This window comes from Sorex araneus, chromosome 1, assembly GCF_027595985.1.
Source record: "Sorex araneus isolate mSorAra2 chromosome 1, mSorAra2.pri, whole genome shotgun sequence".
Classification (NCBI taxonomy): domain Eukaryota; kingdom Metazoa; phylum Chordata; class Mammalia; order Eulipotyphla; family Soricidae; genus Sorex; species Sorex araneus.
The window spans coordinates 433137495-433163179 of NC_073302.1; the positions used below are offsets into that span (position 1 = coordinate 433137495).

The 25685-nt window shown below is 39.6% G+C and overlaps 1 protein-coding gene across 12 annotated transcripts in view; it reads left to right on the top strand.

Annotated features, from left to right (window-relative positions):
- CALD1 (caldesmon 1) overlaps nucleotides 1–25685 on the top strand; it is a 212817-nt gene that overhangs the window by 106283 nt on the left and 80849 nt on the right. For all 12 annotated transcript variants that reach the window (XR_008630190.1, XR_008630188.1, XR_008630189.1 and 9 more), the window contains one exon: nucleotides 1049–1160. Coding sequence is in view for 5 of the 12 variants with exons in the window: in XM_055138265.1 (XP_054994240.1) it covers nucleotides 1090–1160 (71 nt within the window). In the remaining 7 variants the exon portion in view is untranslated. The remainder of the gene's footprint in view (nucleotides 1–1048; nucleotides 1161–25685) is intronic.

A 25685-nucleotide genomic window follows, 5' to 3' on the forward strand; every position in this document is an offset into this window, starting at 1 on the left:
TTCAAGCAGGCCTTAAATGCCAGATTCCAGGCCGAGTTTAACTAACCACTGACAGCTCTGTAAACAAAGCCGGGACAAAAAGAGCCCGCTTCCCCCTTTCTGCGAGTCATTTTGGGTTTGGGGGCAGCGGGGGAATTCTGGAATATTTGACTCCATGGCGCAGACTCTCTGGACAGGCGGGCTGCTCAGTTGAAAAGCTGGGAAGGGCAGAAGGGAAGAGCTCACTGGGATTCAGACCCTCCCCGAGGAGGTAGGAAGGAGGGAAAGCGGTGGGGCACAGCTGGATGGAGAAAGCGGGGACTCGCCCATCTACAATCAGCTTGTTCCTAAGAAACGTGCTTCTTAAGATGCTGCCGTTTCGTTTATCCGTGGTGTGACCGAATCACAGTCCTCATCGCTCTGATATTACGAGTCTTTTCGAATATGCAGATCTTGCCTTGAAGCAGGTATTGCTGTAGGTCTCTCTTTCGCTTGCATTCTTCTCTTAACTCTACCTCTCAGTGGTTTTCCTCCGGTTTTCTTTGCCTTTGTTCACTGTCCACAGGTTAGGTCAGGCTGTGGTCCAGCAAGATACAAAATAACAACAGAAGCATCCTCAATGATTCCACCAACATTTTAAGGCTTCCAGAACCACTCTGTCTCCTGATTTTTCCTTTCTTTTCTTTTACTTTCTTTCCTTCAGTTTTCTTTTTTCCACATTCTTTAAGCGGGAACTCTGAGCTCTTGTCTCTGTTTTTTGGGGTGTTTTTTGTTTGTTTGTTTGTTTTGTTTTTAATTGAATCATTGTGAGATAGTTACAAGCTTTCATGTTTGGGTTACAATCACACAATGTTGTCTCTGGTTTTATGAATGAAACTGACGTGAACACAGAAAGGACTCAGTTCCTGTTAGACAATAATTACTGGCAAGTTCATCAGCGTCTGGGATATTTTTCTCTAGAGTCAAGAAAAGGAAAGAGGTGAACGAAGGTGGGAAGAGCGTTAAAGTCGTTCATGGAAGATAATACTCCGACTCCTCTGAGATACTAACTCCATTTCCTTCCCTTTAGATCCAGACATTATCTGGTGTCCCTAAACCGGAATCCACACCATGGATGATTTTGAACGACGCAGGGAACTCAGAAGGCAAAAGCGAGAAGAAATGCGCCTGGAAGCTGAAAGGTAAGGAAGGATCTTGGTTCTTACCTACATGGGTCTCAGGCCTCAGACAGAGATTATGGTCTAAAGTGCCAAATACCTTACACACCAAAGGGTTTGTTTGCAAAAGCAACTCTGAAAATATTTTCCTGGGAGGGCTCTAAATTCTATATCAAAAAAGAAAACAGAAAGGAGAAAAAAACCCCCTAGCATCAGGAAAAAAGAGATAATGAAGAAGTATCAAATAGTTACATTTCTTTAGTTCCTTGCATATTGGAAATTTGACCTGGCAAAAACAAGATGTAGTCAAAAGTTTAAAAAGCACTTGTTCTATTGAAATGACAGAAAAAATGGCAACGATGGGAGTTTTCAGTCTGAAAAGGTAAAGGCATTAAGTCCCAAATAAGTCTTGTGACAAATTTTTCTTCTTATCCAGAAAGCATCCAGGTCCAGTTACCTACATGTTAACTGGGATAATTGCAGGGGTCATTCTGAGTCCAGGTGGAAGTTATATTATTGTTTGATTCTCTGTTGCATCAGGGTTTAGTTACTTGTATGGTAAAGGAAACAGTGAAGTTATTGCCTTTTGTTGGCGAGAGTCAGCTGAGTCATGTTATATCTGTATAGACACCCAAGACACTGAATTATTTCTCAGATCAGCTCTGCGACTTGTGGTGGCTTCTGTGACCATGAACCCTGACTTTTCCTTAAGCTCCAGTTACCTGATTTGTAAACTACAGCTATTGTCTACAGAACCTATGTGATTATTGTGAAGATTACTGAATTTCATAAATGTTCTGACCTAGCCTCTGACAAATAGTAGTTTTTTCACACCAAGTAGCCATTATTGTATTATTATCATCTCATCATCACCATCATTTAAAAAAAATGATTATCATTAGCTGAGGAGGTAGGGAACCACACAGCAATAAATGACAACTGAACAAGAATGCTCATCGAAGGGAAGACATAGATCTCCTGGTAATGAAACTTTGCAGGAAAAGCCTTGGCAGCAGTAAGCCACGAAGGAAGTAGTAATGACGATGGGGAGTGAAAGGAAAGAGACTGACACCAACCAAAGGTCAAAGGTGAAAAAAGAGTCCTAGTGCAAGAAACCTGTTGGGACCTAAGGAAATAACAATTTGACATCTTAAGCGTTTTGCTCTCGCAACAAAAGTCGATAGATGTTTGTTTTATTAGGAGAATTAAGTGTGATGAAGATTACTGGAGAAGATTACCTGGATTGGACTTAAATAAGGTTACCAATACTGGAGAAGTTAGTATTAAATATAGAATATTAAGGGTCTGAACCAAGGAATCAAATATGGAAATGAAGATCAGATGGGAAAGTGTTTATAAATGGAGGATTAGCGAACCTTTCAAGGCAGAGAGAGAAATGCCAAGGTAATTCCATAGAATGTAAATCTGGGAATTTACTGGAAGTAATGTCTCTGTGTTGTCTCATATGGGGAGACTAAGAATGGTTTCATTCTTGGATGAGCTTGGGGAAAGTGTTTCAAGGAGAATCTTCGTGTAAATAGAGAGTTCCTCCGGGCATGTGGAAACGTTTTCCAACTTTGCTTAAAAAGGGAGAGAAAGTTGCCAAGAGAAGTAAGATTGGGTATGCCCAATATGGCAGTGGTAGCGTATAAAAGCTGAGGAAGGATAGCAATAGATGGTGCCAAAAAAACAAGATTAGAGAGAGAAATCATAAAGACATAATGAAAATCACCAAGAGAGGCAAAAATAATCCAGGAGCTAGGGATAATCAAGGAGAGTGTAGAATCAAAGGCTTAGAAACAATATTCAGCTTCAGAAGACCCACTTCTTCTTTCCATGATACGCAGGCTCTTCTAAAAGTCTATAAAATTAACCAACAAATATTATTAAGGACCAGTTAGATTTAAGTGTCTGTGCACAGGGGAAATATTGGTGAGATCTGAATAAGTGTGATTTTGGGCTGGAGCAATAGCACAGCGGGTAGAGCATTTGCCTTGCACAGGGCCGACCCAGGATCAATTCCCAGCATCTCAGATGGTCCCCCGAGCACCGCCAGGAGTAATTCCTGAGTGAAGAGCCAGGAGTAACCCCTGTGCATCGCCAGGTATGACCCAAAAAACAAAAAATAAATAAATAAATAAGTGTGATTTCTACCTTAATTCCTTCACAATATGCTAAAAAAAAAAAAAAAAAAAAGAATCAGTGTAGCGGGATCAGAAAACAGACCAGATCTTGTTTGGGGTTAAAAGCTTAACAGAGTTAGGCCAGGGAGTAACAGAAAATGACATGAAAACTGGATATCAGTTTGAATCAGAATCTTCCATTGTTTTGTTTTCCATATGTATAGGGAGCCAGGGAATAAATGGGAGAGAAGAGACGTGTATGTACTGTGCAAATTGCTGTGTCTATCTCACACTGAACATTTTCCCTAAAACATTCCACATAGCTACTTGTTCCGGTCCTTTAAGCTTTTTTGTTGGGTGTGTGTGTGTGCGTGTGTGTGTTAAAGAATAAAGTCTTCTTGATTCTTAAAAGAAATGCATTAAGTGAAATTTAGTTAGGCACCCTTGATAAAGGAAGACAATTTTATCCTAATCTTATTTTATTTATATTTCTGTCAGTATCAATTTGGGGGAAGGGATGGACATTGTTTTCCATCTAATTCTCTTATTTGTTCTTTATTTTTCCCATATTACTTTCTTTTTCATATTTCCTTTTCACCTTCTGTCTTCCTTTCTATTTTCTCTTTCTCCCCTCTTTTATTCCGTCTTTTCTTTCTTTCTTTCTTTCATTCTTTTACTTCCTTTCTTTTTTCCTTTATTCTCTTTCATTCTTTCTTTTCTTCCTTTCTTCCTTCCTTCCTTTCTTTCTTTTTTCTTTTTCTCTTTTTCTCTTTCTCTCTTTCTCTCTCTCTGTCTCTCTCTGTATTTCTTTCTCTCTCTTTCTCTCTCTCTTTCTTTCTTTCTTTCTTTCTTTCTTTCTTTCTTTCTTTCTTTCTTTCTTTCTTTCTTTCTTTCTTTCTTTCCTCTTGAAAGAATGTTTGAGAATACTTCCTTGTATTTTGTATTAAGCTTACCTTTTCATGTTTCAGAGTGAACCTTCTGGTTCTGTTAATTGGGAATCTAGGAAGTCCATGTTTACCCTTTAAGAATTATGTAAGATTCTTTAAAGGAAAGTGAAGGTCAGGCTTTATGATCCAGCCAACTTTGATGGGAAAGTTCAGGGTGTGCACAGGAAACAGATGGCCAGAACTAGAAATTAAGGGCTCTCCACAATTGTGGTTTTTATGTGAAAATAAAAGACATATAAGACTCTCTTCCGTTAGCTTTAGACCTTGGCTTCCTCATCTGTGTGAGGAGGTGGTTTATCTCAAAGTAATTAGTGGTCATTTAACTTTCCTTTCTCTTTCTTTCTTTCTTTCTTTCTTTCTTTCTTTCTTTCTTTCTTTCTTTCTTTCTTTCTTTCTTTCTTTCTTTCTTTCTTTCTTTCTTTCTTTCTTTCTTTCTCTCTCTCTCTCTTTCTTTCTTTCTTCCTTCCTTCTGTCTTTCTTTCTGTCTCTCTTTCTTTCTGTCTCTATTTCTTTCTTTCTCTCTCTCTCTTTCTTTCTTTCTTTCTTTCTTTCTTTCTTTCTTTCTTTCTTTCTTTCTTTCTTTCTTTCTTTCTTTCTTTCTTTCTTTTGTGCTAATGCTTTCCATTTTATTTTTCTCCTCTGGGTTTTGGGGCTATACCCGCAGTGCTCAGGGGCTACTGCTGGCTCTGTTCTCAGAGACCACTTCTGGCTATGCTCCAAGATCCACATGCAGTGCCGGGATCAGATCAGGGACAGTCCCATGCAAGGTCAGTGCCTTACCCACTGCTCTGTCTCTCCAAGCCTATCTGAAAGGCATAGCTGAGGAGGTGCTCAACAGTGAAGGGTGTGGACCCTAGTGTTGAGCAACTATGCAGTCAAACCCTGGGTCTGCGCTTATTAACTACCCAAGCAGTGGGTCCCATCAGTGATTCTTGGCCATGTAACAGTACTGGGTAGTCTGTGGCCACACCCAGTGGTACTCAGGAATGTCCAGGGCTTCAACCATCAATGCTAGCAGACCACGCAGTGCCAGGAATTGAACCCTAGTGGGTGCTTGCCAGGCATGCACCCTAACCACTGTGCTATCTCCCAGCCCTTGCTACATTATCTTACAAGTCATTCAATCTTTCTAGCTTTCTATTTCCTCATTAGTAAAATGCAAGACAAATAACTACCTTGTAGAGGTTTTGTACGGAGATGAGAAGATAACACATGAAACCATGAACACATTAATGATCTAGTGCACATTAGTGTGCATTTGCACTCTTAATTCATGTGCATTAGACAGTTGTAGTTTATTGATTTACTAGCTATTGAATGTTACTCAGTAATCTTGGCAATTATTGCTATTACTTAATTTGATTCTCTGGAACCCATAAAGAATTGAAGATACATCTCATTCCTACATAAATGAACACAAATTAAAAATACAAAGACTTTCCCAGAGGACATAAAATGAAGAGCAGGAATGTGTTAGTGACTGGAGGGGAACAAGGTCTGAAGAAGGATTTTTATTTTTTGGAAGGATTTTCTTTTTCTCTTTGGGTTGCACCCAGCGATGCTCAGCGGTTACTCCTGGCGCTTCACTCAGGAATTACTCCTGGTGGTGCTCAGGGGACCATAGAGGATGCTGGGGATCGAACCAGGATCGGCCGCATGCAAGGTAAATACCCCACCCCCTGTCCTAATTGCTCTAGTCTCCAAGGAAGGATTGCTTGCTCACAGCTAGAATTAATATCAATTCGAACTGAACTCTTCTACATTCCACCAAAATCCCTTTCAGTGTATCTTCCGAGAGACCTGCAGCGATTTATACCCGAGGAGATATTCCCTGTGGCATCCTTTTCTTGAAGCTGGACTTTATTTGCCAAACGACTCCCTCACTTTTCAGGATGTGAACTTGTTCCATTCCCAACTTGTGCTGGCCACACCCACCGTTAGTTCCTCCCTGATCAGAGCAAAGGCGCCTGCTGTAGGATTGCTTTATCAGATTCAGGGGCTTGGAGAGACGCATAAATATAGGGAATGAAAACACTCTTGCTGATGTCATTGTTCATACATTTTTATGAGCCTCTGAAATAATCCTGATGATTAGATATTTGCAAATAAATATTTTTACTACACTAGAAAAACAAACAATTTTTAAAACTTCACTGGATCTTAAGTAGCCCCCTCCTAGAATGGTATCACTGGCATTCTTTTACATGATTTAATAATGTGGCCCATCAATGGTTATACAACACGTACACACTTTTAAAAAAGAAAGAAACATCTTTGGTCACAACGCTTAGCATTTTGCCCACTGAAATTTAAAATCAAAATCTTTCCAAGTGCAATTTTTGGTTCTTCTGTAATCAGAAACTTGTTTTACATTAGGGAGTTAAATAAAACAGTCCTTTGAAATTGTTTAAATGATCAGAGTAGCTAAATTTGCTTTTAAAAATATTTCCCCTTAGTTTTCTCCAAAAAAAGTTGTTTACTTCAAAGAGAGAGAGGGGAAAATGTAAGATACTTTTCATCTAAGTTTTTACATTTAAGTTAAACATTTTCTTGAGAAATTTGAAATGACTTAAATATATTTTTGTAAGTTTTAGTTCATCTATTTGATATTGTTTATGGTCAGGGATCTTTGATTATTCATTGCATACACTAACATGAATAATATAAATATGTTTATATTTACATCTTCCTTGTCTTGTTCACCCTCTCACTTATCCTAAATGGATATTATTTGTTTCCATCATAATGGAAATTTATAAATGGTCATGTTATAAATAGTATGATGGCATGCTTAAATTTCCACTGCCCTAACTATTCCTCTGGTCATAAAATAATCCCTTTTTGGTGAGTAGGATAGAATCTAAAGTCCAGGAACCATAGGTGATATATACTGAGGAAAACTTAAAAATCTAGATTCCTAATGACTTAAATACTCATTCATAACTTATAGTGAGGGAAAATGTGACAGATGTGTGAGTTGAAACAGTTTAAAATATCAGTGATGTTTCCTTTACAGTACATGTGACATAATTTACCAATAATTTATCATAATGATTAGTTTACCAACTTACCGTAAATCATAATTTACCAGTTAACCTGAGAAAGGCAGGATAATGCGGGAGCTAGACATATGAGTGAGGAAATCTCACAGACCTGGGTTCCAACCATGACTTTGACAGCTGTGAGGTGAGTGACTCATGGCAAATCAGTTAAATATCTCTGGCTTCTCTTTCTTTATTGCATAACATGAGAATAATTTTTCTGCCTCACATGATCATTGTGAAGTAGAAGCATTGTAAAGTTAACCCATGTAGAGTAAAAAAGCACAGTGACTGACCAGTAGTAGATACTCAACAAGCAGTAGATATGATAATTAAACTCAGTGTTTTGATAGACATTTGGTATGAAAACATATCATACCTGATTTAAATTCTGTCACTATCAGAATTGTGTTGTCCTATTGTTCATCAATTTGCTCGAGCAGGCACCAGTAACGTCTCCATTGTGAGACTTGTTGTTTCTGTTTTTGGCATACCTGATTTAAATTATTACTCATATTTCAGTTCCAGTTATTTTCTTCATTCCTACTGGAAGAAATGCCTAAAATTTCTTTCCTATACAGATCACAACACTGCTAAAGTGTTTCTATTGAGGCTGGGAAAGGATGAAATTTGGGGAACTGTGGTTATAGCACAGCGGGTGGGGCATTTGCCTTGCACACGATTGACCCGGGTTTGATTCCCAGCATTCCATATGCCCCCCCCCCCGAGCACTGCCAGGAGTAATTCCTGAGTGCAGACCCAGGAGTAACCCCTGTCCCTGTGTATCACCAGGTATGACCCAAAAAGCAAAAAAAAAAAAAAAAAAAGAAAAGAAAGAAAGAAAAGAATGAAACTTAGGACCTCATCTAAGTCTACCCTTCCTAACATGTTGCTATATGAGGGTTTTAAAATCATGTTTTGTACACTGAAAGAGTCACACCAATTATAATAAAAGATAAAACTATTCTTTAAAAAAATAAATTAAATGAACCCATCCATGGAGTTAATTGTCTTATTCATTCATGATGTGTCCTGTATTTCATATACCATGGAAACATAATTCAAAATTTTACCTGAAGAGTTCAATTTAGCCAAGAATTTTCAGATGAAAAAAGTGCCTGCCAAAATATTCACCTAGTATTAGAAGAAGAAACCATCACCATTTAAGCATCATTCAAGTAGCAGGCAGATGATGTACTTGATATACCTCATATCACATAAGGTCAAAGCTATCTGAGAACCTTACGGCAGTCTGTTTAAGCTGCTACAATAGAATATCATCGATTGGGTGACTTATAGGTGACAGAAATCTATTTCTCACAGCTCAGGAGTTTGGAAGTCCAGAACCAAGGTGCCGACAGATCCAGTGTCTAATGAATCTCCTCTTGCCATGAAGTGTCCTCGAGCGGAGGAGAATAGAGAGCTGTGTTGTAAGAGACACTCGCCCTCCTAATTTACTTGGTTAGATTTCCAATTGATGAATTGGTGGTTGTGGGGATGTAGATATTTAATCTGATAGCTGACCTAGATTACTATGCCTATTAAATGGTTGGGGAATCTCAAGCCGAAAAGTGAAACTAATAGGTCAAACATCCTGTTCACTCAAGTGCTCCTAACTCCAAATCTTTCCACTGTAGCAAGTTGATCAATGGGATTTTTCATGTTTTAATTAGTTATCTCGGCTAAAGGTCCACGCATCATCTCTATGATGCCAAGATAGCTCCGGAAGAGGAGGATAAGAGGGGCTTAATTCAGTCATATGGCAACAGACCAAATGAAACTATTGGATTACTGTTCTTTATGCTCAGTCAGGTACATTGATCACATATATATAGACACATTGTTTTTGTTTTTGTTTTGGGGTGGTCACATCCCACTATCAGGAGTTACTCCTGTCTCTGTGCTCAGGAATAATTCTATTACTATTATGGGATGGACCCACCCAGCGGTGCTTGTGGCTATTGTGGCTGTGCTCAGAAATCACTCCTGGTAGTGCCTGGGGGACAATATGCAGTGCCAGGGAATGAACCAAAATCAGCCACATGTCAAGCAAGTGTTTTAATCCTTTCACAATCCCTTGTATCCTGATTAATTCACTTAAGAAAGGTTATAAATATGATAGGATGAATTTAGGTAGAACCCAGATTTGAAATCATCCTTGAGATTCTCTCCAAATTCAGGTGAAGATGCTAGTAAGAATTCATTGTCCTCAGAGAAGACAAGAGTTTTCCTTTTTCAATCCAAAAGATCAAAATAGGGCTGGAGCGATAGCACAGCGGGTAGGGCGTTTGCTTTGCACGCGTCCAACCCGGGTTCGATTCCCAGCATCCCATAGGGTCCCCCGAGCACCGCCAGGGGTGATTTCTGAGTGCAGAGCCAGGAGTAACCCCTGAGCATCGTCGGGTGTGACCCAAAAAGCAAAAAAAAAAACCAAAACAAACAAAAAAAAAAGATCAAAATATGGAGGGATGAGTGTTGGAATATTGTATGACTGAAACCCAATCATGAACAGATTCGTAATACTCTACCTCACAGTGAGTCAATAAAAATTAATATTTTAAAAAGACCAAAATAATACTTAATACTTCTAAGGTCAAAGTCTGCCAAGTTTAGAGAAATATATGGTACTACCAATTGATGAGGATTTTCACTAAAATCAAATAAAAGCATGATAAAGGCCATCAGCTATATGCGTTGAATATGTCTCTTCTACTATTGGTTTTCTCAGCAACCAGCCAGGTGAAAAGTTTCCATTTGTAGCATCATTGGTCAGGTATTAATGCCAGACAAAAATGACTATAAGGGATCAGAGAGATGAATCAACAGACTGAAGAGCAGGTTTCAAATACAGGAGGCCTGGGTTCGATCATCTATACCACATGGTCCCATAAGCACCACCAGGCATGATCCCCAAAGTACAGAGCTGGGAGTAGCCCCTAAGCACCAATCATCAGGTATGGCCCAAAACCCAAAAAGAAGATAAGTATTATTTTTAATTAATGAATATAGACCATTCCAAAGTCTGAGCCAAGGCAAATCCATTTCAATTATTTTGAAGTCTTCTAGGGAAGTTTTTGATCTTTACTAGCCCAGCGGTCATTATGCATGTTACAAAGTACCACTGGGCATGGAACATGATCATATTGGAATGATGCAGTGGCTGTAACTGGATTCTCATTAATCTTTGGATAAGGTTAAAGGAGAGAAACGTATATACTTAATGAATAAAATTCAGTTCTTTTTACTAGTTTGTGACCTATTAAATAGTGTTTAATAGCAAATCAAAGCTAGTGTGCCATAACTCATTATGAATTCCTGTCTTTTAAAATGTTTATCCTCTATTCTTGTGCATAGAGCAAACAAGAAGCTTTGAATTATTTATAAATTAATAATTTGTTGAACATCTTAATTACGCAAGCTACATTCCAGGGCTCCATTTTGAAACACTTGAAAACCCCACTTAAAAAAAATGTTTTTAAAACCTTTTAAAGTGCTTTCTTACATTTAAAAGCTTAATTTTCTCCTTATAAATCACTTTTACATAGGCCATTTTTAAACAAGTTTTTACTATTTTTGTTAGCCTAGTAGAAGTTACCAGGGACTCCTGAATATTTGCAAAGGTTCAGATTAGTGGGACATGGCTTTACATTGGAGATTAGCACCAATTGATTTAGCTAACATGGAAAGGTTTATTTTCCTTCCCTACATCACATACAGCTCCTTTGTTGGAAGAAAAATCTCTGCAAAGTACACATCAGCCACTATAAATAGCAACCCAGAGCCTGTACATTCAGGATCGTCTCCAGAGAGTATATTTTAAACCTCACGTTGTTTAGAATAGGAAATTCTTCCGATGTTCATCTTTTCCATGGTGGATGACAAGGACTATCCAGGGGACATCTTCGACTTCCATTTTCCAGTGCCCTTTAGGAACTCAGCTGATCCTTTCCAGAAGATGGCTCCACCTGTACTTTTTCTTTTCTTAAAGCTAACCTGGGTCTGGATGTCTGGTGGGAACTTTTGCAGACTTCAGGGGCTCTCCAAAGGAGAGCTTGATGGCTCCCAGATCCAGCCCTCCCAACCAGGTTATGAAAGAGTCCTTTATTTCTGGAGTAAGTAGCACTCTGATGATTCCTGCTTAGAATAACAGCAGCCAACCCATTTTTGATTCCCATCGAAAACCTTGCAGTCCTGGCAGGGTTTTCTGGGCAACTCAAGAGACTAATATGGAAAATAACTGAGCAGGAAGTGGAAAGCAGACGAGCAGGAGATGATGGGTTATCATGCTGGTTGAAAGACAAGAAGTATCCGCAGGTATAATTACCCTGCAACTTTCCCCAGGCATTATTGGCAACCAGCGTGCGTGTATATTCCTCTGCCCACTCCTTCCTTGAACAGACCCTCTGTTTCTCTAATCAGAAGTGTTGTGTAAATCTTCAGTTTTTAAAAGCAGGCACTCATTCGAGAGCTCTAATATTCCCTTGCAATATTTTTTCTCCCCTGATGAAGAAGACAAGTAAGAAACCACTATAAATTCTACAAAATTGTGGTATAGGAGTTAATATCTAACGACTTTCCTCCCTGACACTTCCTGTTAAGAATGTTCTGCTCTTCCTCTCTATGAATGTCAAACACATACATGTCAAGTACACACAGTTCCTTTGGGAAGAAACCGACATCCTCAGAGTATGACCTGGCTAACCAGAGAGAAGCATGGGTAAAGATGCTCTGTGGTTTATGAATTGAACAGAATAGAGTTTTTGTAACACTGAAGGCAGAATCTGGATAGAAACATCTACTTCTATAAGTGTATAGAAGTGCCTGGCATTAGAGATACAGGATTATGTGTGATATTTCACTGTGTCATTTGTCAGAGCCATGAGGGAGAGGTCCTGGGGAGGCAGAGCTTTCAGGAAGAAGTTCATTATCCTTGAGAACCTTGACTGAAACGCAATATTACTGCACTTCATTACTACATGTCCAAAGGCATAGAGAAGACAGGGTAAATCCAGATGCTGCATTACTTCTGCTAATTCTTCCCTCCTCCTTGTGCTGGGCCCAATGCAGACTCTGATTCGGCAACTGAAAATTCCTTTCCCATCCATGTCAAAGAAAACAGGATGACCTCTCAGTGTCTGTGTTGCCATAATGCCCAAGAGTAGAGAGAGAGTATGGGGAATATTGTCTGCCATGGAAGCAGGGGGAGGGTGGGAAAGGGAGGGTATACTAGAGATATTGGTGGTGGGGAATGTGCACTGGTGGAGGGATGGGTTTGATCATTGTGTGATTTTAACCCAAACATGAAAGCTTGTAACTCTCTCACAGTGATTCAATAAAAAAAATTTTTAGAAAGAAAAGAAAAAGGCACTGAATAAGCTTTGGCAGATCTGACCTTTGTTACCATAGAACAGTACTAATGATTCTCTGGGTGGATGAGAAAACTGAAATGAAATAGAGTCCCATGTCTTAGAAATTGTAAATAGGGTTGCACCCGCCCTGTCATGGAGATAAGTGTATGATTCATGTAAAGAAGACCCACTGGTCTCACTTGATATGAATTTGCCCATTCCTTTCAAGTCACATCCTCTGTTTCAAAAGAGTTCTCTGATTTCTCATCCTAACTTATGCAATCTGGTTAACCCTCTGGCGTTCGAGATTTCAAACATCAGACGCAGAGAAAATACTACTGTAAAGTAACTACTACGAAAGTATTTTCACCCTCCCTAGAGCCTGTCATCTCTGGAGAGGTTTTAGAACCACAATTCAATTTGCTGTGATATGGATGGGTCTGGAGAGTTATCATGTTGGGTGAAATCAGTCAGCGGGAAAGGAATAGACTCAAAATTATCTCTCTTATATCTGGGATATAAAGAAACTTTGTAGGGGGATGTCAAATGTTGAATGGCAATAGAAATGAAGTGCAGAAGAACTGGTCTTCAATAAGAATCTTACCACTAGAGCTAGTGTGGGTTGGGGGAATAAATTAGGGAAGAGAGTATGAGGACAATGGGGAAAGGGGGAAATGACGACCACAGAGGCAGACTGGGGGTCAGGAAGGAAACTGGGGAAATTGGTGGAAGGTAGTCGGTACTGGTAAAGAGGTTGGTGTTGGAACAGTGTCTGCCTGAAACTCAGTCATACGGCTGCTTTCCACACACTCGGGTCAAGCTTCACATATGAGTGAACATATTCCTGGAGACCGCATCATAAGACACTCCCTACTCATTTTCCATAATTACCACACTATATTTGGTGGGGTTCAGACAGTAGGTAACAAATCATAGAGGGAAATATATATACATATATATGCCTATATGCATATTTTCAGACATATATACCAAATCTCACATCACCCAAATTTTAACAACATGTTAGTGATATCCTATAGAATGTCTTAATGGCTCCTGCTGAAATTGAACAATCTTCACACTGTTTTCTATGTGAACACTCTTTTGTAAGCATGTTCAGCAGCTCTTCATAACAAACAATACAAAATATATTCTTTCTTTTTTTTTTTTGGTTTTTTTGGGTCACACCCGGCGATGCACAGGGGTTACTCCTGGCTCTGCACTCAGGAATCACTCCTGGTGGTGCTCAGGGGACCATATGGGATGCTGGGAATCGAACCCGGGTCGGCCGCATTGCAAGGCAAATGGCCTACCCTCTGTGCTATCGCTCCAGCCCCCCAAAATATATTCTTTCATTTGTATTTGATTGGGGCTTGGTTTGGAAACATCTCAAATTTGGTGGTGGGAAGGTATAATGGTGATGGGATTATGTTAAAACACATTAATTGTAATCAAATATTGTGAAGTAACTTATAAAATAAGTAAATAAATAAATCAAATATCTTTGTAACTTTGCAATTCATGGTGATTCAATTAAAAAAGAACCACAATCACTGATTAAAAGAAGCAAAGCCATTTTATTTTCTCTAGAGTCAAAAGACTGAGAGGGCAGTCAAAAGATTTTTAAATGATGGGTTTATCCTAATCAGATTCAAACCTTACTGTTGGTCAGTTACTTGCCTGGATTAATTTTTAAGTTGGCAAAGACATCCCCAGGCATACAGGAATTCTATGCTTTTCTACATCACTATCCTTTTCCTCTGAGCTGCTTATAACTTATGGACTCCTACTCACCTTAAAAACCCAGATCATCAGTCATTCTATGGTTAAAACCTTCCTAACGATGCCCGGACAATAAGACTCATTCCTCACCTTGGGAGTCCCATAGTATTTTTTATGAATGTTAATTATTCTCATCTATATTATATGTTTATGTATCCTATGTTCTCCCCCACCAAATTGAAAGTAAATCAATATTAGAGACAATATCTTCTCCACTTTGATTTCCCCAAAGATCAGTGAGTAATGTTGGATGAACAACCACTTCAGTTATTATCTATGTACCAAACAGAGCATGACTCAAATCACTAAGCTCCAGATGTTTGTGGGGCAGGAGGATAATGCAAAATGGGAATAATCTTTGTGGTATTCTCCAAGTTCTGACACCTTCATACTTTCCTTAGGGTTCCATCATTTCCCTGCTAAGTTTTTTGACACCATGGCTTTTTATCAGAGAGATAAAAAGACTTTTCTCACATACTTCTGTGTTTGGTGATTATTAGGACTAATTGGACTTCTGCATCATATAATTTTGACTATTATGCTTAGTTAATTGCATTATGGAGACAAATGATATTAATATGGTGAGAGACAATTCCCTTTAGTGGGCCCTTTTAAGTTAGTACTCAAACCCTTCATGTCATTTGCAATTAACATCTATATTGTAAGACCAGATGATCAACAAATTACATGTTTCATATCAAACCCTCAGGAGTTCCAACAGTGAACAAACTATATAATCAAAAATTTCTCTAATGAAAGACCACATTTGTGGCCTGGAGAAATAAACTTATTCAGTTAATCCCAGGAGGATGGGCAGAAGGGAATAAGGGGGGTGGGGGAGACTAACTTCAGGCTAGTATTTATCAACACTCTCTAAAATAGAGTGTTACCCAAGAATAGTAGAAATAAGTACCAGGAGGTTGTCACCATGGCTTGGAGGCTGTTCTCTCATTCTGGGCAACTCAGAGAAGGGAACAGCAAGTAAAATGTGGTTGTTGGTCATGTGGGGGAAAGATGATGCGGGCCAAATATAGACTAGAGACTGAACGCAATGGCCACTCAACACCTTTATTGCAAACCACAACACCTAACCAGAGAGAGAGAACAAAAGGGAATTCCCTGCCATAGTGGCAGGGTGGGGTGGGGGGAGACGGGACTGGGAAGGGGGGGTGGGATGTTGGGTTTACTGGTGGTGGAGAATGGGCACTGGTGAAGGGATGGGTTATCAAACTCTGTAAGGGAGAAACATGAGCACAAAAATGTATAAATCTGTAACTGTACCCTCACGTTGACTCACTAATTAAAAATAAACTATAAAAAAAAATAAAAAATAAAAAATAAAAAATAAAAAATAAATAAATAAAATAAAATAGAGTGTTAGACTCACAAGTGGGATCTGAAGTTCAGACTGAATAGTGGATTATTCTCTCCTATAATAAGGTAGTCATGAATGAAAAAAAGGAATATTAAAACATTACAGTAGAACTCAAGGATTTTAAACTAAGATGTGAGGGGTTAATTTTGCTTTTAGTGAAGTAGCACTGTATCACTGTTGTCCCATTGTTCATCAATTTGCTTGAGCAGGCACCAGTAATATCTCCATCCCATCGTGAGACTTGTTACTGGTTTTGGCATATCGAACATGCCACGGGGAGCTTGCCAGGCTCTGCCGTTCAGGCAGGATACTCTTGGTAGCTTGCCAGGCTCTCCGAGAGAGACAGAGGAATCGAACCCAGGTCGACCGCGTGCAAGGCAAACGCTCTACCTCTGTGCTATTGCTCCACCCCTGGAATTTAAAAGATACTGAATCATTTCTAAAAGTACATAGATAAGTAGGGGCCTGGGGCAAGAACTCAAAGATTTAGGCCACATATTAAATAACAAAAGTGGACTACATAGTAATTTTTATTATACTTAGGGAAATACCAGGGAAGATGTCTTAGCATGGCTGATGGGGGTAGTCAGGTATTTTCATTAGGATGTTAGAACACATGTTGCATTCATGTTACATAGATAGAGTATAACCTTTCCCAGATATTAATTAGTGATCTCATCACCATATTATAATTTGCTTATATGCCTTTATTTTTCTTTGTTTGTTTGGGCCATACTTAGTAAAGTAGAACATCTTTTCTTTTTCTTTCTTTTTTTCATAAATAGTTCATTTCCTTAATAAAAAGTACTATTTGGAAGTAAAAAGAGGAGTACTTATATGTAACTAATTTAAAATTTAGGTTAATTCAGTAAATGTTGACTGATGAAGCAGACATTCTACTATAGGCATAGAGTTTCTTAATTTTAAAAGTATACCCTTCGGGCAATTGACATAAAATTTGTAATTAAAATAAAATTATTAACTGGAACACTCAGAACACAGACACAGAGGCACTACAGGTTCAAGATTATGCATCTTTTAATTTATAATTTTATTTTTAATTCTTGGATATAATAAGAGTCTGAAGGAAAGATAATTTGGAGTTATCCTAGAAAGACTCTGAATTCTAAAATACCTAAGAGAATCTCGGATTACATCTCTGCTTTGCAGCATATTTTAGAAATCTGAATGCATATTTCAGATCATTGGCTTTTCCATTTCAAGTGACTGTCTGTACCTTTTTGTATAAGTACCATCTATTTATTTTCTTTGCTGTCTTCATGAAGACTTAAAAAGGTTTCCAGATGGATTTTGGTGTTTTTAATGAGAAAAATTAGAATAGTATTTTAAATGAAATGTTTTTGCTAAAAGGTCTTTCTACTTCTGTTCTACAAATTAATGAACAAAAAGAGGTCCACTAGTTTTTCCTTCTGTATCTTTATAATCGCTTGATTTTGTTACTCAACAACTACAAAGTAAAATAGTGAAAAGACAAAAAAAGTTTTCTTCTATTCTTTTTCTAATTTGTATCTCAAGCTACCACTTTAAGGCATCCACGAGTTCTACAAAAGAGCATTACTAAAAAAATTATCATCTTAGTATATAATTGCATTAGGTGTCTCAGAAAAAAGCAAATAGAATCTGGCTATAATCTACTGTCTTGGACAGTTTGGACTTCTATAAAAGAGTAGTAGAGTTTGGGGCATGAACAACAAACATTAATTTCTAAATATAGTTCTGGAGGGTGTGAAGTTCAAGATCACAGTACTTGATGAGAGCCCACTTTCTGGTTTGCTGTCAGATGCCCTTTTTGTCTATCCTCACACAGTAGAGGGCAGAGCAAGAGAGGAAAGGCCAGCTCTTTTGCGTCTCTTCTGATAAGGGCACTAACCCTGTTAATAAGACACCACCGTCATGACCTTCCAAATATCCCACTTCCTGATGTCATCACACTAATTGGTAGAATTTCAGCATTTGATTTTAACAAACATTCAATCCAAACCATCTCTAATATCAATAGGCATCAAGAAAGAATGGACCAGAGGCTGGAGCAATAACACAGTGGGTAGGGCGCTTGCCTTGCACGAAGCCAACCCAAGTTCGATTCCCAGCATCCCATATGGTCCCCTGAGCACCGCCAGGGGTGATTCCTGAGTAGAGTCAGGAGTAACCCCTGTGCATCGCTGGGTGTGACCCAAAAAAGAAAAAAAAAGAGAGAGAGAAAGAAAGAATAGATCAGTAGGAGAAGGTTATACTAATGCCAAGTCTAAGACTAGGATTGGCACTGGGCATCTAGGAATACCCAGAGGAGATAGTCTGAAGCTCACAGTCTGCTGAATCATGATGTGGGAGATACTCTTTCCTGGGAGAAAGGCACTTACTCATGCTTCTCCTTACCCGGGTGAAATATTCCTCATGATGATTCACCTCCTTTTCAAATGACTTTCCGCTCACGAAGCAGTCTGTGGTAATGGCGCAGCTTCCTGACTTGGGGAGTTAGGGGGTTGGAGTTTGACAGTTTTCCAGATGACAAAGAGAAGGGTCAGCCATTTGGCCTTAACTAATCGGGCATCCTGATGAGCACATTGGTCTTGTGAGTTGGTATGTCAGTCTCACTGAGACCTGCAAAGTCTGAAACTCTCAGCGTCAAGCTGCTATGGCCGCAGAGGTTTAATAAAGGATCTCCCTGTGGATATCAGGAGGAGGACCAGCCAACTGGCTTTCTTGAGGAGCACTATACTCCATTATTGTCCTTCTTCAATCCAAAGAGAAAATGATGAGTGTTTACTGAATATCTACTATACTCCAAACACTATTCCAGGTTGTATAGATGCATAAAGGTGTCAGGAAATAGCTTATGAGCAAAGGTTTAATAATAATTTATTGGGTACGGAAAATTATGCACACATAAACAATGAATAAATAAGACTGCATCTACTTATCTATGCATAGGTAATTGTTATGATCATATACTAGTTCACAGGATATGGTAATTGTAAAATAGGGCCTAAAAACTATCAGCTATATAAATTATAAATACTACATATAAAGTACACAGAACATATAATGTCCTATTTCTCTAGCAACAGAAACAAATAAACCTATGTTTTACCTCAAAAATCAGACTTTTAGGGGCTGGAGCAATAGCACAGCGGGTAGGGCGTTTGCCTTGCACGCTGCCGACCCGGGTTCGATTCCCAGTATCCCATATGGTCCCCTGAGCACCGCCAGGGGTGATTCCTGGGTGCAGAGCCAGAAATAACCCCTGTGCATCACTGAGTGTGACCCAAAAAGAAAAAAAAAATCAGACTTTTAGGCCTTATATATCACTGAAAAAAATAGATTTTATCCCAACTTTAAAAACAACATGGAAATACACTATGCATATGCATTCAGTGGACCCCAACAAAGCAATTTATGGTTATAGAAATATTTAGATTTTTATCACGGAGTGATAAACAAGGAGTTCTGTGGCTTGTGACTAACATGATTTCTTTAAAGATTTTACCTTTTCATCTACACTCAAATCCTTAGGCTCCCGATTATAGTTTCTAACTGTCTTCATAGCTTAATTGTATCTATGTACAAAACATTGACGTCCTAAATTATATTTCATTTATGATCTAGATTCAGTTTCCTATGGGTAGAAATCATATCTCTCATATACATGCATTTTCCTAGAATTATATAGGGTATATATTGTTTACTGAGATCCAAACTGAAACTCTGTCAATAGGCAATAACTAAAAACTTAATTTTGCCACACATTGTTTTATTGTTAGAAAAGTGTATTTCAGAAGTTCAAAAGTATTGGGGAGATGGAAGTAAGATCCTTTGGAGATAGAAACTTCTCTATCTAGGAAAAGAAAATAGTCTTGCTAGTTAAAAAACAAAACAAAACAAAACCAAAACATAGTCTCAAAAGACTTGAAAAGTAGACCTCAATAATTGTTGCAAAAGATTTTGGGCAGCAAGTTAGCTGGAAGGACTGACTCATGCAGGACAATTTAACCATTCCTCAAATGCATGCAAAACACTCAGTGGGCTCAAACTTGCTCATTTCAGCTTTTAAGATGGTCTATTACAAAAAATAAAAACCTAAGAAGACTTTATTGAGGTAGAGTCAGATACCGGGTAGAGAATCACTAGAATTCAGAGAAGTTAGAGGAATATAAAAGACATTCCTTTTGTAAAAATTTGATTTTAGGGGCTGGAGCGATAGCACAGCGGGTAGGGCATTTGCCTTGCATGCGGCCGACCCGGGTTCAATTCCCAGCATCCCATATGGTCCCCTGAGCACTGACAGGAATAATTCCTGAGTGCAGAGCCAGGAGTAACCCCTGTGCATTGCTGGGTGTGACCCAAAAAGCAAAAAAAAATTGATTTTATTTTCTTCTTATTTTTTATTTAGGCACTATATTAATAATAGAGTTTCAAATGTACAGTGTTGCACCACCTTCCCTGCCACCAGCATCTCAAGGTCCCCTTCCAACCACCAACCTCACCAACCCTCTTGGCCAACTCAGTTCCCAAGGCCAACCTGCAAATCTTCTACCTTTGGTCATTTATTCATGGAAAGCTTTTACTTGGTACAAACTGTTACGTTGCCTTTTATGAAGCTGGTTCCATTAATTCATTTACACAGCACACTTTATGGGAGGCCCACATTACACCAGGACCCTCTATTTTTCTTGTCTTAGGTGTTGGTGATAGCATGAAATGCAAAATCTGATTTCAAAAAAATGAAGGGTAGGTAAAGATCTTTCAAAAACCGTCAGCCTGAATTTCAATGTTGGGAAGTCTAATCTCTGGGCTGGGACACAGAGTTCAGGTCACAGACAGTTCTCGGAGTGTGTAGATGTATTTCTTGTCTTCTCCTTGCTAGACCGAGAGCTTCTTGAAGAGGAAGACCATCTCTCACAGATGTTTTGATGTTTTCCCCCCCCTTACCTGCAAGTTGGAAAAATGGGCCCCTATGAAGTGTGAAGTTCCCAAATTTTGTGTCAGTCTTCACAACAAAAAATGGCTTAATAGATACATGTGGTAAATAGATGAACTAAACAACAAATCTGGATGGAGAAGGAAAGTTTGCACCAAAATGAATGAATATCTCTGTAAGTCAGGCTGTTATCCATGTGAAAATGGTGTTAAAATGTATAAAGAGAAATGTGGCAGATCTTCCTGGGCATATTGGACCTTAGTCAAGTCTTTATTAAGTCCAAGTTTGATTTCCCATTTGAAAAGTTGTTGCATTTTAGGCTGATATTAAGAAAATTGACCTTGGTGTCTGACCTAAAAAAGGTGAGACTAGTGGCTGACTTAATACCTGGGGCCCTGGTAGCAATAAGTGATTTTTCTAGCTCAGCCACAGGAAGTCAGATTTACTCACATGGTAAATTGAGCAGGAGCAATTAGACATTGGGACTAGGTCCCTGACTGTCACCTTTGAAGTGCAGTACTTCAGTTCTATTGCATTCAGAGTACCATCACTTATTATCTTGCATTTAAATGTTGCCTCCATATCTTTTTCCCCCTTGGCACAATCTTTCTTCCCTTTAGGTCCTCACACAGCTCTGGAATAACTTATGGCAGATAGTCAAGTGGGGTGGTGTGGGTGTGGGGAGAAGGGATGAAATTGTATGGCTGCCATCGCCAGGGAGATAAGACTATTGCAGCACAAGAGAGGCAAGTTACAGAAGAGGCGGGGAATACTTCAGAGGACTGTATGAACAAAGCCCATCAGGACTCTGGGGAAGGACAGGAAACGGCTCTGGATGCACCGAGACAGGGGAGGTGAAGCCTGCCCATCTTGTCCATGCATTCTTCTCTCCTCCGCCTCGCTGCCCCAGGAAGATACAGAAGGAACTGCAAGGACATTAGCAGAGACACAAAGGAGAGGGAGGCAAGGAAAAGAGGTCCTGCAAGGTAGAAAGTGGAGGGAAGAGAGATGTCTATCATTTCTTCAAAGGAAAGTGGAAAGGGAGGAAGATTTCCTGAGATTCCTTAGGAAGATGCTTTACACAGCAGCATCTCAGGATAGTAGGAAGAACCATCCTCTAAGTGAATATGGTCTTCAGTGTTATTGTGTGGCGGGTGGGCAGACCCTTCAGCTGTGAAAGGACTAGAGTAGGACAATGGAAAGGAGGAAAGAGGTTCTGCCTGCGTATATATAGTCAGTCCCTTCACTTCCTTTCCCCTGAGTGAGCAGCTATAAGAGGATAGGGTCCACAAATTTCTCTTTAAGAAAATGTCTTCAAGAGCCTTTTATAAAAACCCCCTTGAGAGAGAGAGGTGGGGCGGGGGAGAGAGAGAGAAGTGTCTGCCATAAAGGCAGATTGGGCAGACTGGGGTTTAGGGGGTAGAAGGAGGAGAAATGAGGACATTGGTGGCGGGAAATGTGCACTGGTGAAGGGATGGTATTGGAACAGTTTATTAATGAAACCAAATTATGGACAATTTTTAACTGTTTATCTCAAACATTTAATAAAAATAATTTTTTTTTTAAATACTTGAACTGTTGGGCTGGAAAAAGAGTGCAGGGGTTAAGGTGCTTCCTTGCATAGCATCTAACCCAGGTTCAATCCCTGTCCCCACCCTCCCTCTCCCCCTCCCCCCCACGCTGCATCCTATATGGTCCTCTGAGTACCACCAGAGTAATCCTTGAGTGTAAAGTCAGGAGTTAACCCTGAGTACCACTGGGTGTGGCCCAAAAAGAAAATTTTTAATTAATTTAATTAAATGCTTAAACTGTTACCTCCCAAGTGGATAAATTTTCTTTGCGTGTAAGTGGAAGTGGGTTTCTATAGAAGGTGTGTGTTTGTATATATGTGTGTGTGTGTGTGTGTGTGTGTGTGTGTGTGTGTTCTCATGCACGCCTGCTTGAAGTGCATTCGAGCAGTACACAGGGCACTTCCCACATACCTTTCTTTTCCCTAGGGAATTGCTCCAAGGTAAAAGCTATTCTTAAATAGCCATGGAGACTATAAAGTCTGGAACCGATCATGTGGTCCGGTCTCTTGGTTCCACGCAGCCAAGTTATTTTTTTCATCATATTTTATTAATAAAGGACCACCCTGCGGTGGGAGCTGTTCCTTTCAATTGCACTGACCTCCCTCAAGCCTTCTCAGCCCAGAATCTCTTTGATGAAACATTAAAGCATCCAGGAATGGAGGATGAGTAATCCTAGGATGGACCCAGAGTTCCGTCGTCGCTGGTGAAAAGGCTGAAATACATGTGCACATAACAGCTGCCATCTTGCTGAAGGAAGGCTGGCATTAGTTTTGCTTGGTCCCAAGGGTTACCACTAATTCCATTCTCAGAGATACCAGATCTGGAAGCTGAACTTCGGGTCAGTGACCTCTGTCTGACCTACACAGTGAATATGCACATGACTATAAGACTCTGGAACAGACCCTTTTCACAGGTTACCTTTGGTCTTCCCAGTTCTGCTAGTCTTGACTCTCCAGCCCTAGGCGGCCTGACCTCAGAGAGCTGCTTGGAAGCTGTGACCTTCCCCCGTCCCATTCTCCACTTGTGACTCACTCATCTATCCCGCTGCCCCCAGACACACATACCCAACCTTTTGCTGGTCTCTTTGCTCTTCCAGTTACCCAACGCTGCTCAAGACTTACTTTTCTCTTGCCTGATGACACGTCACTGGTAGGGCCACTACCCTACGGGTGACAACTGTGAGTTTTACTAACGTAGACAGAAAACAGACAACCCTTTCTCCAATGAACACTTTTAATAAGAAGGGGTCCACAAGGATTAGTTATGATTTTGCTTCCCCTAACTTGGATATCTTTCATACAATCAGCCACTCGCATACTTTCAATACATAAATGTCAGCATATTAGTGGAAGATTGCTAAATTCTTGTTCCCCAACAGGAAAGGGAGAGAGATAAAGAGAGGTGGGGCAGGAAGGAAGTGACAGAAAAGGAGAGAGGAGAGATAGGAGGAGAAGAGAGGACAGAGGAAAAAAATAGAGAAGGAAGAAATGAAAGGGAAGACAAGAGAAAGCAGACAGGAGGGAGAGGAGAAAAAAGAGAGAAGAGAGAAAAGGGAAAGGGGGAAGAGAAAGATGGAAGGAGAGAGAGGGAAGGGGAAAAGGGAGGGGAGGGAAAAGAAGAGAAAATAGAGAGGGGATGAGAGAGAGAGAGAGAGAGAGAGAGAGAGAGAGAGAGAGAGAGACTAAAGAATTTTTTCCAGACAACTTCATTTTATGAGCTCATTCCCAAAATGCCCAAACTGTAGTTGCCACCTCAGAATTAGATTGGGGTGGGGGGTCGGGGGATGAGGAGAAAATCAGGAGATGGAATGGATTCCCAAAGGCAACCCAGTCTTGTAAGTTAGTGGGTTCATTTTCTGTTGCTGCTCTAACAAATAACCATGAACTTAGTAAGCACACTTCTAGAAATTAAAGTCTAATGCATGACCAAAATCAAAGTTATGGGCAGGGCTCATTTTCTTTCTGGACTTCAGAGTTCTAATTGGAAATCCACTTCCTTGTTTTTCCAGCTTCTAGAAGCTGCCACATTCCTGGGCTCTGGGCCCCCTCCCCCCCTTGTCAGGACCGGCGGCATTGCCTCTCTCTGGTCATTTTTCTACCGTCCTATCTCCCTCTGACCGCAGTAGGAGAGGGTTCTCTGACTTGCTTTGAAGATCCCCGTGATTAGATTGAGCTTACCTGGATAAGCCGGGAGACTGTTTATCTTAAAGTCGTTAACTTAGTCATATCTACAAAGTCACTTTTGCCTGTAAGATAGCATGGCCTCAAATTCTGGGCATTCAGTCCTGGATGCCTGCAGGGGAAATGTTGTTTGGCTTGCCATATCATACTACTGAATTCTGGGAAAGGGGAAAACAAATTTTTTGCCCCAATTTGGTAGAAAAGGGATTAGCAAAACTTCCCCTGCCCAGGCTTCTATCTCAGCTACAGAGCAATAAGCCCAAGCCAAGTCTGACTACAGGAATCCCCCTTTACAGTAGAAGCCCCTATGAAAGTAGAATGTTTCTGTGTGGTATGACTCAGTAGATTCTTTTGGGGGTGGGAGAGCGCAAACTGGGTTCATGTAGATTAATGGTAATAGTGTTCCGTATCATATGAAACAGGAAGTTCTTATTTTAGATAAGAAGCTCTACCTGCATTTTATTAAAGCCCAATGAATAAAGGCAGACATAGCTCTATTAGAGTGCATGTCTCACGTACTTTAAATAATCAATATATTGAGTGATAATATGTATTGTTATGAATCACTTAACAACAAGTATTTATTTTAAGAAATGCATACTTGGGTGATTATATTGTTGTGCAGAGTCCAGTTACACAAACCTCAAGTTCTATGCCACGGTTTATTGGGGTTACCATTGTACATATATCATATTAATATACATATACATATATCAGCACTGACCAAAGCTTCATTAAAGTGACTATAGCTGCATAATCAAAGGAATACTTAAATATATATCTCCATTATGATATATGGAGAGTTAATTTTTCAGTTCATGAAACTACATTGACTCATGAACTGTCACTCTGATAAAAGACTTTGCTAAGTATTTAAACAACCCAAATTTTCTAGTTCGTTGAGTGAAGAACATTTCACCTAACTCGGTTAAACGTCCTCAAGTAAAAGAGTACCCGTTACATTTCTGTGGCAGGGTGCTGAACAAATGATCAAAATGCTCTGTGCTTCTATGTCCCTACTTGTGACAAGAAGCTAGAAAGCTCAAGGTTTGGTGTGTGTGTGTGTGTGTGTGTGTGTATTTTTTATGAAGAAGTCCTTAGCATGTAAAAATGAACTCAGCTCCTGCTTTTGACCTAGCAAATTCACTTACTCTCACCTTTTTTGACTTTTGAGTTCTTTTAGCCAATTCCATTAGTCGCTCATGCCCCAACACCAAACTGTCCTTAGCTTGTTAGAGATGAA